The sequence below is a fragment of the Anolis sagrei genome, chromosome 1, assembly GCF_037176765.1.
Source record: "Anolis sagrei isolate rAnoSag1 chromosome 1, rAnoSag1.mat, whole genome shotgun sequence".
Taxonomy (NCBI): Eukaryota; Metazoa; Chordata; class Lepidosauria; order Squamata; family Dactyloidae; genus Anolis; species Anolis sagrei.
The window spans coordinates 121,710,165-121,727,912 of NC_090021.1; the positions used below are offsets into that span (position 1 = coordinate 121,710,165).

At 43.4% G+C, this 17,748-nt stretch overlaps 2 protein-coding genes across 5 annotated transcripts in view; one reads left to right on the forward strand and one right to left on the reverse strand.

Annotated features, from left to right (window-relative positions):
- Nucleotides 1-10,311, reverse strand: part of ERICH1 (glutamate rich 1) — an 80,026-nt gene extending 69,715 nt beyond the window's left edge. For both annotated transcript variants that reach the window (XM_067468241.1, XM_060752717.2), the window contains exon 1: nucleotides 10,164-10,311. In XM_067468241.1, the coding sequence (XP_067324342.1) occupies nucleotides 10,164-10,191 (28 nt within the window). In that variant the 5' untranslated portion in view covers nucleotides 10,192-10,311. The remainder of the gene's footprint in view (nucleotides 1-10,163) is intronic.
- Nucleotides 10,312-10,482: 171 nt separating this feature from the next.
- Nucleotides 10,483-17,748, forward strand: part of DLGAP2 (DLG associated protein 2) — a 532,593-nt gene continuing 525,327 nt past the window's right edge. For all 3 annotated transcript variants that reach the window (XM_060752711.2, XM_060752710.2, XM_060752712.2), the window contains exon 1: nucleotides 10,483-10,912. Coding sequence is in view for 2 of the 3 variants with exons in the window: in XM_060752710.2 (XP_060608693.2) it covers nucleotides 10,895-10,912 (18 nt within the window). In the remaining variant the exon portion in view is untranslated. The remainder of the gene's footprint in view (nucleotides 10,913-17,748) is intronic.

Here is a 17,748-nt window from a genome sequence, read left to right on the forward strand (position 1 = left end):
CATCCTCAATTTTGCACAATTTGTGCTCCAGTCATCTTCCCACTTATTCCATTGCTCTCACAGTAGGTGTACTACAAGGGAATGTATGGGCTCAACTTAATGAAGGGGGAAATTCTTGAAATAGGGATCCCCTAGTAAAGGTTTCCCCTTGACATTAATTCTAGTTGTGTCCGACTCTGGGGGATGGTGGTCACCTCTATTTCTAAGCCGAAGAGCTGGCGTTGTCTACGGCCTCCAAGGTCATGTGGCCAGCATGACTGCATGGAGTGTCATTACCTTCCCACCAGAGCAGTACCTATTGATCTACTTACATTTTCATGTTTTCAAACTGCTAGGTTGGCAGAAGCTGGGGCTAATAGCAGGAGCTCACCTCGCTCCCCGGATCTGAGCCACCAACCTTTCAGTCAGCAAGTTCAGCAGCTCAGTGGTTTAACCCGCTGTGCCACCGGGGACTCCAATATAGAAAATATAGCTACTGTTAGAAGGTTTATTTTCTTTCAATCAGGAACTCTCATAAAACCTCTACAAACCTCTAGAAAGCAGAGCTCTACTTTTGGGGAACCCCAGCTGAGAAATCACAGCAACCTTTGCTTTGAGTAGCCACATTTTTTTAAAAAAAAAAAGTTTTATATTTCTACTCTAAATACAGGTGAGCCAGTGTAGCTATTCCTGCCAAATATCAGTATAATTACGCAACCAAATTCCTGTTCATATTACAAGGAGAGATGAACCTTGCCATTTGGCTTAATTTCAAACATAAGTTACAATAATTTGAGCTTTTAAGTCTATCCCAGCCGTAATGCAGCACTCAGTAAAAGAAAGTCCTCAATAAAGCAAAGTAAGTTTATAATTAAGAAGCAATGTGAAGACACTTCTTAGAATTGTTAAGAGAGAAAATAGTGAAATAAATTATTTGTAACGACAGAAGTAAGGCCAGAGCTACCTTCCAACTTTTAATAGCTTTAATCTTAGTTGCCCTCTGAAAAAGTGACATATCTTTGCTAAAGTAAATGCATGTAGTTATATTACTTGACCATTCATCTTCATTACTATTCACTACAGTTAAGAGTACCTGGAAATGGCCAGAATCCCAAGAGACAACTACTTTGAGATATTCCCCTTGGAATATTCCCTATTAAACCATCTTTATGGGATCATTTTATTCTGTGTACTTTACATGCATCCTTGCAGATCCAAGGAAATATATTTCATGCAGTTTGAATTGGATGACTGCTCTGCTCATATATAGTGCCCAAAGAACCATACCCCTTGAAAGCTAGAAAAAATTTATAATGTTGATCAATGTGTACTTGACATCTTCCAAATCAGATGGTTAAGAACAAGGTGCCTCTTGCTAGAAGCCATGATTGCTTTGCCCCAAATACACAACATACGTACATAAGGGCAGCTTCAGAAACAGACATGCCTATATTTTGAACTGAGATAAATGCTCATTTAAGTTGGGCAGTCACACTTATTCTGCTACAGTAATGTTGCTACCATTGTTCAATTGAAAAAGCTCTTTTTGGCAAAATTAAGGCTTTTAAATGTCAAGGTAGGCTCTTGGTACCTGCTAGGGTTTGGTTCTGGGACACACACACACAAATACCACACACACACACACACACAGATAATCTGTCCCACTACATACAATGGTATAGTAAAATGGTGTCCTTAAAATGTCAAAATAAAGGTTTATATTAAGATTTCTTTTCAAATTTTGAAGCCATTGAATCAGTGGATATGGAGGGCTGATTGTATTATTACCATATATACTCAACTATAAGCCAACCCGAATATAAGCTGGGATACTTTATTTTACCACAAAAAACTGGGAAAATGGATTGACTTGAGTATAAGCCGAGGGTGGGAAATGCAGTAGTTACTGGCGAATCTCAATATAAAAATAGATACTGAGGCATCAGTAGGTCAAGTGTTTTTAATATTTACATAAAACTGTAATTTAAGATAAGACAGTCCAGCTCTGATTAAACCATTATTCTAAGCTTCTTCAATGTAAATGTGCTTACATATCCTTCCAACAACAACAAAGGGGGTAAGATAATAAATGTAATAAAAACAACAATAGAGTAAAATAATGGAAATTTAATAATAACAGTAATAGAGTAAAATAATAAATATAATAATAATGATAGAGTAAAATAATGGAAATGCAATAGTAACAGTAGCAATAGAATAAAATAATAAATTTCATAATAATAAATAGCATAAAATAATAGATGTAATAACAGAATAAAATAATAAATGTAATAATAGAGTAAAATAATATAAATGTAATAATAGTAATAATAAAGTAAAATAATAAATATAATAATAAGAAAATAATAGCAGGGTAAAATAATAAATAACTTTGACTCATGTATAAACCAAGAGGGGCTTTTTCAGCCTTAAAAAAGGGCTGAAAAACTCGGCTTATACTCGAGTATATACAGTAGCTGTCTTTACCATTACATATTGGTAAATCCAACATGGTACCCTACAAACATTTCTTTTTATGGCATTTTTGGTAATCATCCCCCCACAACATGTTTATTTATTTTAAAATGTAAAACATTAATGAACATTGGCACACTGCAATGTGAAGCACCAGCTTCCAGTAGTAACTTTATTTCTATCAAGCTGTGCCAGAATCATTCTTGGAAATAGACAGCAGGTGGTTACTGCACAATGATTTATTCTGAACAGACCCGTACAGGAAAAAAAGAAGATTCAGGGTTATAAGGAGGGTATGGAGAACTAGAGATGGTAGGGGATTGGGGAAATATCTTATGTCTCAGAGAGTAGAAAACCCTATATTCAAAGAAGTGGTTTTCTATATGAGAACTCAAATGCTATTCTATCTTCTACTGAAGAAGTTCTCCAGTTTTCCTGGAAAGCAATTTCATGGCTGGCTATGACCACTGTGGAAGCCATTATATGCATTACTATTTTATTTTATTTTGTGTCAAAATCATTGCATAAATAAATAAATAAAAAGGGAACAGAAGCAGTGAAATAATTTTATCTCAAAAACGAGCAGCAGTGACTGCATTGTCTGTAGCTCTAAACAGTTCTTCCTTTATAAATGGGGCAGAGCACTGTGGGCAAGCATACAGGTGCAGAGTTGTTTTGTTGTTTATTTGTTCAGTTGTTTCCGACTCTTCGTGGCCTCATGGATTAGCCCACGCCAGAGCTCCCTGTCGGTCATGGCCACCCCCAGCTCCACCAAGGTCAAGACAGTCACTTCAAGGATACCATCAATCCATCTTGCCCTTGGTCAGCCACTCTTCCTTTTTCCTTCCATTTTCCCCAGCATAATTGTCTTCTCTAAGCTTTCCTGTCTTCCCATTATGTGGCCAAAATACTTAAGCTTTACCTTCAATATCCTTCCCTCCAGTGAGCAGTTGGGCTTTATTTCCTGGAGTATGAACTAGTTGTATCTCAGAAGAATCCTCCACCTTGTGTGATTGTGGAGCAGAACAAACAACTCAGTATTTCCAACTATGACAACAATTCTGTGAGAGTGTTCATAATATTTCCTCAGAATTTCAGGTGTACCAACTAGTGTGCAGAATACCAGCCCTTGAAGCTGAAAGACCCACTTTCAAATCCTGCCTAGGATAAGAATCTTAACACCCCGTTCTTTAATCAATCATCATGCTTTAGTTCAGTTGGCTCAACAGAAGGTGGGAGATGGGACTATCTTGAGCTCTTTAGAGGAAAAGGGGGATAAAATGTTAAACAAATAAATATTTATTTGAACCAGAAGTCTGTAAGGATAGTATAAACTTTGAATGATAAATGCAAGAAATTTCTTAGAGTTGGCTTTGCTATGTATGTGTTGGCATACAGTTTCAGCACATAAATATGTCAGCACTGCTATGCTAAAATCTCTCCTGCTGGCAATTCAGTATGTGCTTAAGGAATGGAAAACCTCTGCCTCTGTCTGTCTGTCTGTCTGTCTGTCTGCCTCCCTATCTATCTATCTATCTATCTATCTATCTATCTATCTATCTATCTGTGTAAGTGTGTCTGTCTGTTTCTTTGTATCACAAAGTCTATTGCTAGGTGAAGTGGCCCTCTGTAACGTCACTGGGAAAGAAAGGTGGAATGTGTATAGAGGGAGAGAGGGAAGGAAGCCATAAGAAAGCAATGTTGTCATCAAGACATTGTGAGATATGCCCTCTCAGAGCTAGAGAAGGAAGATAGGGAAGGAGATAGAAGGGAGGGAGGGAGGGAGGAAATAAATAAATAAATAAATAATGAAAGAGCGATGAAAGACTCTTAGGGAAGGGAAAGGGTCGTGAAGAGATGCTGAAAGGGTTTGGGGGCAACTTGAGGGGAGAAAGAGGGCTCTGTGCTCCAAACCACTAGGAAATCTGGATTGTTGTAGGTTTTTCGGGCTATATAGCCATGTTCTCCAAGCATTCTCTCCTGATGTTTCACCTGCATCTGTGGCATCTGTGGCATCACCTGCATCTGTGGCAAGCATCCTCAGAGGTTGTGAGGACCACACTACTTCTGAGGATGCTTGCCACAGATGCAGGCGAAATGTCAGGAGAGAATGCTTCTAGAACATGGCCATACAACCCGAAAAACTTACAACAACCCAGTGATTCCGGCCATGAAAGCCTTCGACAATGAAAAGGGAAATAGTATGAGCAGAGGGAAATAGTATGGGGGGGGGGGGCAACCCCTTCAACATCCAGGCAACATTTTCTCTATATCACATCTGAATTTCTACTTCTCATTGTTTCATGCTTTGCTTTTTCATTCCGCATGAACTTTTAGGCATATTTTAATATGTACTGTCATCTTCACAGCAAGAAATTGAAAACTAGACAGGGATTTTTATTAATAGACTTGTAATTCCCAAATTGAAGAAATCAGTGATTAGTGGCTAAAATTTGTGCAGCAGCTATAAAAAAAAATAAGGAAGCAGTTTCTGGATGATGCTAGCAGATAAAGTTTTAGCTTATTCATTTTATTATCTATACTCACAGATTTTATAAGAGTCATATATGAAGCCATGGAGATTGACTCCATATTATGGACTTTCCGCTTTTAGTGTTGTGAATTTCTGGTCTTAATGTTAGCATTTTTTTAAAAACACCTGTTTTAAATTTTTAAAATTTTGCACTTTTGGTCTGTGATGGTAATAATAAAATTCATTCATCCAGTGATTGAATAATCCCATTATTTTGCCACAAGTAATCTAGTTCGAATAGAAATGGAACTAGTGACAAAAAAAATGCAAAATAGCTGTTTGGCTGTGGAATATAGCTTCAGAGGGTGGCAAAGCTATCTTCTTTGCAGGTTTTTAAACAGAGGCCTTGATAGACTATTTCTTGCATGGCAGGGGACTGGGCAGGGCAGAACTTGTAATCTTTTTTAACTTTATGATTTTATGAATGCTTGATTTTAGTCCCTGTGCTTTCTATCATTTTATATAAGTGAATTAATTGTGGGTAAATTGGGCTGTTTATCAAATCTGCACATTACAGGAAGAAAGGAAAGACAATCTTAAGATGCTGAAGAATCTAAACACTCCTCCTGAGAATGATCTGAACTCCACTTAGAACTCCAGTATTCTTCTGGCATGGACACTCTATATAGCCTCAACAGGAGAATTATACTTGCTAAGATCTCCTATTACACATTATCTAATGTAGATTACTCTGATGTTTTGTGTGTCTCAGGAGTGACTTGAGAAACTGCAAGTTGCTTCTGGTGTGAGAAAATTGGCTGTCTGCAAGGATGTTGCCCAAGGGACACCTGGATGTTTTGATGTTTTACCATCCTTGTAGGCCTCATGTCGCCGGAGCTGACAGAGGGAGCTCATCCACACTCTCCCCAGATTCGAACCTGAGACCTATCGGTCTTCAGTCCTGCCGGCCAAGGGTTTAACCCATTGCGCCACCAGGGGCTCCTACTCTGATGGTGGAAAAACGGAATTTGAGAACAATTACAACCTCTTACAGAGGGTATGAACCAAGATGAGAACATTTTTGCTAATAAGTAACCAAAGTCTTGAACTCATTATTTTGGGCTTATACAATGTGGAACATCTATTTTTGGCAGGTTTTGTTGTGACAGATAACTACAGTTGATATCAAAGAATTAATCACGGAAATGACACGAGGAGGCTCAGAGGAGAATCAGGCAGAATATGAACTAAGTATCAGAAGTTCGAATTCTATGAAATAAAGGTCTGTTTTCCCATTCTTAGAGAACATACACTATGTATTTATGTTAAGTCTAGAAAATTTAGTAAAAAAAATAACCCTTATGTAAAGTAAGTATTGAACTTTAACTCTCTGCCGCATCCTCGCTTCTGTCTTTTCTGAAAATTGGACAGGAAAATGGTGGTGGCAACAGCAACTCTTGACATTTCCTCTCAAAAAGTGCCGAGAGAAGATGAGGAAATCTATGCTTCTTTTAGGTTCTCCCTGGATGGACTAAGCTCTCAGCTTTCGCCACTCTACTCAGAGAAGGGAATAATTCTCTTTTTGTTAAGAGTTAATACTGGACCTTAGCTTTTACCAAAAAAAAGGAACCACCTTCCTTTAATAGCATGGTGAAAGGACTTCCTGAATGTCTGAGCTAGAAAGTGGTGCTTGAGTGTATCAGAGCTCTAAGGCCATTTGGAGAAGCTCTTCTCTCTGGGCACTTCCACACAGCCCGATATCCAAAAATATCAAGTCAGAAAATCCCACAATATCTGCTTTGAACTGGGTTATCTGAGTCAGCACTCAGATAATGTGGAATTTTCTGCCTTGATATTCTGGGATATAGGATATAAAGGCAGGAAATCCCACAATATATACTTTGAACTAGATTATCTGAGTCCGCATTCAGATAATGTGGGATTTTCTGCCTTGATATTATGGGATATAGGGCTGTGTGGAAGGGCCCTTAGTCTCATTGCTTCCTTGGGCTCATTTGATGAGGTTTTCAGGTGGCTGCTCCCAAGCTAAACTTAAATTTCTTTCTTTCCATCAGCAGGTCAAAACATTTTTAAGATTTCAGGATTTAGAAAATGATTAGAATAGGCTTTTAATACTCTGGAGTGATGTTTTTAACGTTTAGATATAGTTCTTTTAATGCTTTTTAATGCTTAAGGGTTTTAACCTTATATACAGTACTTTTAAAATAACTCTTAACATTTATATTTGGATTAATGACTGTAGTTTTCGATTTCCATTGTTCATAAATATATTACCCAACTTGAGTTTCATTATTGAAAGAAAGGGGGGGGGCATAAATGAATAATAATAAAATGTTTTCCTTTTCTTTTAAAAAAACTGTTTGGCTAATTTGAGGAATAAGAGGAAGCAGCACTCTCATTCCATTCTGAGGTCTACCAGTGGACCCTTTCTACTCCCATTTGTACAGTTTCGTGCATTATTTGCATTTGTGAATCAAGCAGGATCTTATCTGAAACATTTACTAAAACAAAACACTACACTCTCCACCCTAATACATAAGCAGCTCTGTGTAATAAGGTCAGTGGGTACAACTACATCCTATTCTGTGTAATAAAAGGACTGGGCTGGCAATATCACAGCAGTGTAAGCACTTGATTGGCACGTGAGTCCTATTTCCGAAATGTCTGGCAATGGGACATCTAATCTTTTACTGCATTCCACAGCAGTAAGGAAGGATTAGAGACACTGAGCCCACCACAGGACACACAAAACTCTTTCCTTCAAAAGTTAGCCACCACCCACTCCTTGCTACCTCACCAAAACCATGGCATTCCACCATCTCAGACAGACTGATATTAGTAGATGATGTAATAATAAATGCATCCACTTCTTTCTAACAAAGGTATTCTTCAGTAATGAACACCAATCCATCCCATGATCCCACTCTTCTTTGTGTGGTTCCTATCAAGTTTTCATGAAAGAAAGAAACAACTTCAACAAAGGGGAACAAATATGTTAGCTAGGCCTTGGCACAGTGGGGAAAGCATTGCCGATCTGCCGCATCAGATAGCCTGAGAAGCACTGTGTTGCTGCACAAACTTCTGTACATCCTCTCATACCTTTTCCAATTGCAACACTCACATTTGCCTCCAACAGACAAGAGGTCTTTATCCCAACCTGGACCTTTCACAGATATATAAACCCCACTTTCCTAGTTTCCAACAGACCTCACAACCTCTGAGGATGGCTGCCATAGGTGAAGGTGAAACGTCAAGAGAGAATGCTTCTGAAACATGACCATACAGCACAGAAAACTCACAGCAACCCAGTGATTCTGGCCATGAAAGCCTTCAACAACACAGTTCTTTGCCAAACACTTTTCAACATTTTATTAGCCTTTTCCTTCTATTCCTTGAGCCTGCAGGCTATAGAAGAGGACATTCATTGCTGTGCATTACTTGGAACGTGTTTGCAGCTTTGTCATCTAGAAAAAGCAGCCTTGGTTCACCTTGTGTTTATCTGTGGCAACTTCAGTGCTGCCTAATTATACTATTTAACACAAGTTTTGTTCCTGGGTTATAAACATCATTTCCTAATTGACCCTATCATAAAAACTTGGAAAAAGTTTATTAAAGTGCAAAAACTTTGTTTTCGCAAGACAACCTGCAGCACATTTTGCTATAGTTTTTCAATGAATACCTCATCCAGTCTAAATCAATTAAAAGTAATTTGTGGCAAGCTGATATTGCACCACCTGACATCCGTCAGGAAGTAGCAACTAATAATGAAAGGACCAAGGCAGTGACATCTCTGGCCCATTCTCTGTTCAGATATCAGCCAGCACGCCAATGTCAAGAAATAGGTTCCTAAGATCTACAGAGATACTTGCAGGAACACCTCAGCAAGTGAGAGTCCAAAAGTAGCAGGTTAAAATACAGAACCTCAATCAATGGCTGAGACTGGATGAAAGACTCCCTCTTGGGTACACAGAAAACTGGGTGACTTGGAAGATGCTGTACAGACTGTGCTCTGGCACCACAAGATGCAGAGCTAACCTTAAGAAATGGGGCCAAAAGTGGAGTCCACGACATGTGAGTATGGAAAAGAGCAAACCACAGACCACATATGGCAAAGCAGCCTGAGCCCTGCCACATGCACAATGGAGGATCTTTTTACAAGGACATCAGTACAATGCCAAGTCCTTTTTTTTAACTTTGTGTTTTTAAATGCATTTTAACTGTACCCCCAACTTACTTCTGACATGATAAATACATATATGTTTGTGACAGCCACCAAAACAAAGTTTCTGGAGCATAACGACTGCTTTCAAAGTAAGTACCACACAATTAAACAGGAAATAACACTTTCAAAACAGGAAAATATTTTTTCAAGTTTTGTTACATAGTGTTACATTCCAGACAGGAGATTCTAATCTTGGGAGTTCAGGATAATCAGCCATGGAGAGAACTTAGGTGGGAGACTTCCACCCAAGACCATTCTAAAGGAGAATGGTCTTGGTAGATTCCACTGTATGATCTGATCTTGGAAACTTTGCAGAATCATTTCTGCTGAGTACTTGGATGGGAAGCCACCTTGGATGGGAATGCCAGGTAAACTATTTCAGAGGAAGGGACTGAGTATTCCTTGCCTAAAGCCCCTTCCACACAGCTGAATAAAATCCCACATTTTCTGCTTTGAAGTGGGATATGTGGCAGTGTGGACTCAAATAACCCAGTTCAAAGCTGATACTGTGGGATTTTCTGCCTGATATTCTGGGGGCCCTTCCACACAGCCCTATATCCCAGAATATCAAGACAGAAAATTCCACATCTGTTTGTGGACTCAGACAACCCAGTTCAAAGCAGATAATGCGGGATTTTCTGCCTTGATCTTCTGGGATATAGGGCTGTGTTGAAGGGCCCTAAGAAAACCCTATGCAGTCCATGGGATCACCCGCAATTGACAAGCGGCTTGAAGGAAGGCACATATCATAGATACACACAGAACACACGCCCCTTCGGTGCTGTTCGCTAATCTCTTCTGTGCAGAGAGCATCAAAGAAGGACATCAGCCCAGTCATCCACACCCTCTTTCCCCCCAAACCCTCGCCCCCTCTCCATTGGTTTTCCAGGTTTCCCCATCCATTTCTCTCTTCCATTTGGAGGGGCTTCAGAGAGCTGACTAGGTCCCCTCCTTGGCGCAGATCCCCCTCCTTTGCCGCCCTTTGGGCCTTACCTGCTGCTTTCCTCTTGCTCAGGGACATCCTCTTTCTCTTCACCAGCAGCCGAGTTGTTTCTGTCCGGCTGGGAAGAAGCAGCAGAAGCGGCAACACACAACCTCCTTTTCGCTTCTTCTCCCCTCCAGCTTTCCTCTTCCGCGTGGGCGTGGCTCTCCGTCGGAAAACCGGCTTCCTATTGGTTCGGGAGCCGAAAAGTGGGCGGGCCCCTTTGAGGAGTGATGGAACGTCGGGGCTGTACGGGAAGGGAGGGAGCGGAGCGCGCCTGCGCAGAGCGTGAGAATTTTGCCTCGAGGGTGCCTTTTTGGGGCAGCAGCAGCAGCAGCAGCAGCAACATCCGCGCGCGCAGTTGGCCAAAGCAGCAGCGGCAGGAACGCTGGCGCGCGAACGGGTTTTTTCCCCCTTCTCTCTCTCTCCTTTCCCCCTTTTGGCTTCTTTTCAGCATGTGGATGGAGCGCGCGCGAGACGGGGAGAAAGAGAGCGCGCGAGGTGACAAATCCCAGGGAGAATCATGTTGTTAGACGCGCGCCTCTGCCTCTCTCCTTCTTCTTCTCCTCCTCCTCCTTCCTCCTCTTCCTCTTCTTCTTTTTGCACAAGTATTCCTTGCACTGTTACCACCATGACAACTACTACCACCACCACTACTACTTTCTCCTGACTCGCTGACCAGCCCAGTTATGCAGCCCACTCTCTACCCTCTCTCTCTGCTCCATGAATAACGCGCTAGAATATGTCAGCGCTGAAAAAGGTAAGGGCTTCCAAGGGTGGGAGGAAAGGGGGGCCGGGTGGGGGGGGGGGGGGTCCAAGGACACAAGTTCTCACCGCGGGGCAGAGGCATAGAGGGTGGCTTGGTTGGGGTGCATATGGTGGGGAAAGCACATCGGATGGAGGTTGCGTGTGCAAAGTGCGGAGGACTGAAACGGGGCAGCTCAGGTCGGGTTTGCAATCCGGAGTGCCTCGTTACCCCGGATCTTTCGGAAATGGGGGCTGCAGGGCTTTCTCTCTGTTGTTTTTCGCACCCTTTCCTCCACCTGATTCAACTTGTCCCGGGGGTTTGACAGAAGGCACAAATACAGGGCTTGTCCATTGCTGGGGAGCCCTGCAAACTCTCTCCGGGGAGGGAAAAGACCAATTGGAATGAGGGGGGGGGGGGGGAGGATGAAACCTTTGAATAAAATCCCACCTTACCTGCTTTGAACTGGGATATATGACAGTGTGGACTCAAATATTGCGGGTTACTGTGCCTTGATAGTCTGGGTTTTATGGCTGTGTGCAAGGGCCCCTTATCTGCCATACATGCATGTAACTCTCATCATCATAAGTAGGACTGTCTTCCAGTGGGTCCGTAAGTGAACCTATTCCGGATCCACATCACCATGCCCGGGGGGGGGGGGGTCTCATGGCAGCGAGTAAACAACCCCAACCCCCCTTCACAGGGACCCCTATACATGTCTATAGCTAACCATTGCCTTGTCCCTGCAAACTCTCTCGGGGGAGGGAAAGTTCCCAGAGAACTGAATGAGGAACCAGAAGGATCAAACCACCCCTAACATACATACAACAGACCGCATAACCTCTTAGAATGCCTGCCATAGATGCAGGCGAAACGTCAGGAGAGAATGCTTCTGGAACATGGCCATACAGCCCGGAAAACTCGTAGCAACCCATACCGTATATATTCAACTCCAATATTGATAGATTGATAGATTTTTTCCATGTCAGGAGCGACTTGAGAAACTGCAAGTCGCTTCTGGTGTGAGAGAATTGGCCGTCTGCAGGGACGTTGCCCAGGGGACGCCCGGGTGTTTTGATGTATTACCATCCTTGTGCGAGGCTTTTCTCATGTCCCCGCATGGGGAGCTGGAGCTGACAGAGGGAGCTCAATCCACCCTTCCCCGGATTCTAACCTCCGACCAGCAGAGAAGGCTCATACATAATCCCCATTGCCTTGCCTCTGCAAACTGTCTCAGAGGAGGTAAATAACCGATAGGACTCAATGAGGAACTAGAAGGATGTATGTCCCGATAGGTAGATCGATGATAGATTGACAGCCCCATATAGATAACCCCGTGTATAGATAGATTGACAACCTCCATAGATCTGAAAACCCCTATCTGTAACTCTTGTCCCTGCAAACAGTCTCGGAGGAGGGAAAGAACCCATAGGACTGAATGAGGAACTAGAATGATATATGTCCCATATAGATAACCCCGTATATAGATACATTGAGAAACCCCGTAGATATAAAACCCCTGTCCCTGTAAAATCTCTCAGAGGAGGAAAGAACCCATAGAACTGAATGAGGAACTAGAAGGATATACTCCCACCCTGGACATCATTCCACAGATATATAAATCCCACTTGCCTAGTTCCCAACAGACATCACAACTTCTGAGGATGCCTGCCATAGATGTGGGAGAAACGTCAGGAGAGAATGCTTCTGGAACTTGGCCATACAGCCCGGAAAACTCACAGCAACCCAGTGATTCCGGCCATGAAAGCTTTCGACAACATAGAGAAGGATATATATCCCGATAGATGGATGGATGGCTGGATGGATGGATGGATGAATGAATGAATGAATGAATGATTGAGGCCCCTTCCACATAGCTGGGACTCAGCGTGACCAGAAAATAAAGTCAGAAAATCCCATATTACTCAGATAGGTAAAGGTTTTCCCCTGGCATTAAGTCCAGTGCAGGCAGATAACCCTGTTCAAAGCAGATATTATGGGCTTTTCTGCCTTGATATTCTGGGATATAGGGCTGTGTGGAAGGACAGTTGTATGGCTATGTGGAAGGGCTCAGATAGACAACCGCATATATATAATCCGGTATTCAGATAGATTGATAAGCCCCAAAGATATCTAACCCTTGTCCCTACAAACTCTCTCAGAGGAGAGGAAGAACCCATTGGGGGCGCGCGCAGGAGGAGAAAACCACCCCTGAAATAGATGATAGATAGATAGATAGATATAGATAGATAGAGAGAACCCCCCATTTGATTCATCACCCTTATGTGTGTGTGTGTGTGTGTGTCTGTGTACACAAATGCAATTGGGAGGCTATTTTGCCCTGAGTTTTCCCTTGTGTGGGGAGGGCAGTCAGTCCACCTGGGACTTTAAATGCCACGGTAAGGGCTCCCACTTCTCCCCATCTTCTGTGGCCGTGGATTGGAGTCTGCCATAAGTTGAGTAGAAGGAGGGAAAATAGCCCTTTGGGCGCCTATTGCGGGTTGAAGGGAGGGGGCAGCGATCATGAGGTCACGGTTGCAGTTAGGAAGCTGGGTGTCCAATGTCGGGGTTTTGAGGCGCTTGTCCCTATGAGGGCCATTGATTCCAAGGGACCATGAGCGATGGAAGACTCTTCGGGAAGGGAAAGGGTAGCTTAAAGAGTTTGGGGGCAACTTGAGGGGAGAAGGAGGGCCCTGTGCTCCAAACCACTAGGAAATCTGGGTTCTCCCCTGCATCTATGGCAAGCATCCTCAGAGACTGTGAGGACCTCACAACCTCTGAGGATGCTTGCCATAGCTGCAGGCGAAACGTCAGGAGAGAATGCTTCTAGAACATGGCCATATAGCCCGAAAAACCTACAAGTGATTCCAGCCATGAAAGCCTTCGACAATACACTAGAAAATCAATGGCTATGTTGAGAGGAGTTGGTTGAGGTTGAGCTGAAGAGTCTCTGTGTTTGTGTATGTGTGAGAAAGCATTAGGTAACGGGGAGATGTGTGTGGAGGGTACAATCACCCATCATAAGTAGCAACGTGATGTGGGGAATTCACTGGAAAGTGTGTTTGTGAGGGAGAAATCACCAGTAAGTGATAATTATTGATCAGAGTCCCTGAATGTGTGTGTGTGGCCAAGAACGAATGGTCAGCTATGCCTGGAAAGTGTATGTTTTGTGTGTGTATATCCTGTATGTGTGTGTGTGTGTGTGTGAAAGAGAGAGTGGAGAGTTCAGTAAGAGGAATGACTGGGGAGCCAGGGAGGGCTGAGTTTACGTAACACTATGAAGGTAACAGCGCTCCATGCAGTCATGCCGGCCACATGACTTTAGAGGTGTCTCCGGACAACGCCGGCTCTCCGGCTTAGGACTTGAGCTGCTGAACTTGCTGACCAAAAGGTTGGCGGTTTGAATCTGGGGGGCCGGGTGATCTCCCGCTGTTATCCCCAGCTTCTGCCAATTTAGCAGTTCGAAAACATGCAGATGTAAATAGATCAATAACTACGGCTTCTGCGGGAAGATAATGGCACTCCATGCAGTCATGCTGGCCACATGACCTTGGAGATGTCTACGGACAACGCCGGCTCTTCGGCTTAGAAATGGAGATGAGCACCAACCCCTATGCTGGACTTAATGTCAGGGGAAAAGCTTTACCAATGAAGGGACAGAAAGCGCTTCTGTTTACACCTGGCATGGGCAAACTTGGGCCCTCCCTCCAGGTGTTTTGGACTCCCACAACCTCAGGCCCCTTCCTTTCCCTCCTCAGCCGCTTAAACGAAAGGTTGGCAGTTCAAATCCGGGGAGTAGGGTGAGCTCCCACCGTTAGCCCTAGCTTCTGCCAACCCAGCAGTTCGGAAACATGCAAATGTGCTTAAGCGGCTGAGAGGGGAAAGGAAAGGGCTCGAGGCAGTCAGGATTTGTGGGAGCTGAAGTCCAAAACACCTGGAGGGCCTATGCCTGGTCTACACTGTAGGATGAATGCAGTTTGGTACCACTTTGACTGCTGTGGCTCAAGGCTATGGGATCCTGGTTAGAGCTGTTGTTTTTTACACCTGTCTTCAGCCTTCTTTGATGCCTCATCAAAAATCGTGTAGCATTAAGCCATGACAGTCAAAGCTGCATTCATTCTACGGTGTAGGTGAGTGCTCTGCTTTCCCCACACACAGGCGAGGGAATGAATGGCCCAGAGCTGGGAGGGGGCAGAGGTAACGCTGGAGCTTGTGCGCATGCGCGGGGCGCGAGAGGGACGTGTGTCCGCGCGGTGTCCTGCTCCCAGTCCGCGCGCGCCTTCCTCCCTCTCTCTCCTTTGCCAGAATGCTTTCTGCAAAAGCGCGGGAAAAAAGACGACGAAGTGCGTGCTTGGAAGAGTTTATCTGATGGGGTGGTGGTGGTGGGGGAGAGACTTTCCACACAGCCCCTATAACCCTGAATATCAAGGCAGGTAATCCACAATATCAGTTTAGAACTGGATTATCTGAGTCCGCTCTGCTATATAATTCAATTCAATGTGGATTTTATCCAACTGTATGGTATTGAAATCAGCCCCAGTTGCTTTATCACATTTCTTATCTTGGCATAGTTCATAAAGCAGCTGTTCTTTGGCAGCTGGCATGCCAGGCATGTAGGAGGGGGGGCTTGAGGGGCTTCAGCCCCCCCCCCCCCAAATTCTCATGGTGGTTCGCGAAAAGGTCTTACAGGTGCATTATTTAAACTGTTATGTTTATTCATATCATGATCTGATCACCATACTCAATATATCCCATATGCATGGGGGTATTGGGGTAATGATACAAAAGGTTTGCTAGGGTAGACCCTCTTTCACTCAGACTCAGCCCCCCCCCCCCCGAAACAAACTTACCCCCCCCCCCAATTGAAATCCTGGCTACTGGCCTGCGGCATGCCTTCCATGTTGATTGAGATTATTGTCATAGGGCCCTTCCACACAGCCCCATATCCCAGAATATCAAGGCAGATAATCCCACAATATCTGCTTTGAACTGGGTTATCTGAGACCACACTCAAATATTGTGGGATTTTCTGCCTTGATATTCAGGGATATAGGGCTGTGTGGAAGGGTCCATAGTTGGTTCTGAAAAGGTCCATTGGTTGGTTTGTTTGGCTGCAGTTTCTAAAGAGGCTCCGTCTTCAGGGATTGTTTAGCGCACTTCGAAGCTAGCTTCAGACTCCCACATGAAAGAAAGCCCTCAATGTGGCTTGTGTAATCACCACTCCAGGAAATGCACACTGCCAGATCTCAATCACTCAATTCAGAAAGGGAGAGCATCACTGCAGAATCAATGCCATTTGGTAGCACTTTAACCACCCCATCTCCGTGCTATGGAGTCAGAAGAGTTAACATTTTTATCCTGTGCATTTGGTCCGCCCATTGTGTTCTATCTTTTCATTATGTTATTTTGAAACTGTTTATTTTATTTTGTTACTTCATGTATCTTATTTTGATGTAATATTTTGTTTCTTTGTATTTTATTTTGCTGTATTGTATTTTTGGGCTTGGCCTCATGTTAGCTGTCCTGAATCCCCTTGAGGAGATGGTGGCAGGGTATAAAGTTTTATTATTATTATTATTATTGTTATTACTTTTATTATTATTATTATTATTATTATAGTCGCCGACAGGCTGAGAAAGGCGGTATACAAGCAAAGCAAATAAATAAATAAATAAATAAATAAATAAATAAAATGAAACACCACAAGATGTGTCCACAGCAGAAAAGATCACTTTGCTGGCTGTTGTATTGGATCACACATTGGACACTTCCTAAGTGTCTAGGACTGTGTGATGTATTGGTGAATAATGCATGCAGATTCCAGTAAGGTGGCCTTCTGCAGCTGGCAGATGGTAATTTTGTCAGCGCCGATTGTCTTTAAGTGCAGGCCACAGTCTTTAGGCACTGCACCCAGTGTGCCAATCACCACTGGGACCACCTTTACTGGCTTGAGCCAGAGTGAAAATGGTGTCAAATGGCATTCATTGTACCATGTAGATCAGGCACAGGCAACTTGGGCTCTCCAGGTGTTTTGGACAATGAATACCCATAAATCCTGACAGACTCGGGCCTTTTCCTTTTTCCTCTCAGCTGCTTAAGCACATTTGCATGTTTTCGAACTGCTAGGTTGGCAGAAGCTGGGGCTACCAGCTCACTCCGGATTTGAACTGCCAACCCTTTGCTTAAGCAGCTGAGGGGAGAAAGGAAGGGGCCTGAGGCTGCTAGGATTTGTAGGAGTCAAAGTCCAGAAGGTCATGATAAGGAACTGCTCAAACAGAAGAGTTAAGGGTAGTACAGGGAATCAGAGACAGAAGTGTTAATCCAGAGTGTGTGCTAGTAAAGGCATGTGTATGTGCGTGTGTGAGATAGAATGTTTACTGCAAGGAAAGAATTGCCACATTCCCGGCCTCCAATCCCATTACAATTTGGCCCCTTCTAGGGACCATGCGCCTTGACAGTGGCAATAGAGGAAAGCATAATATACTGTGTTCACTCTCTGGCAGCAAAATGCCCTCGATGACCCCAATTGGGAAGATGCCTTACCTATGTGGAATGCTCATTGCTTGCTCTCTCTCTTTTCCAGTCCTACTCTGGGATCAAAAAGACTCCGGGGGGGGGGGGTTATTTACACTCACTAACTACATCACTGTTGATGCTGCTTTAACTGTTATGACTGCATCCTCTGGAACACTGGGATTTGCAGTTTCCGTAGAAGCATTTTGAAATTCTCAGTCAGAGCACTTCTGTGATGCTTCATTGAAATACAAACCCAGGATGCCATAGAATGCAGGCAAAGCAGTTCAAATTAGATCGTAGTGCTATAATCATGTAATGCGAACAGGGCTTGGGTT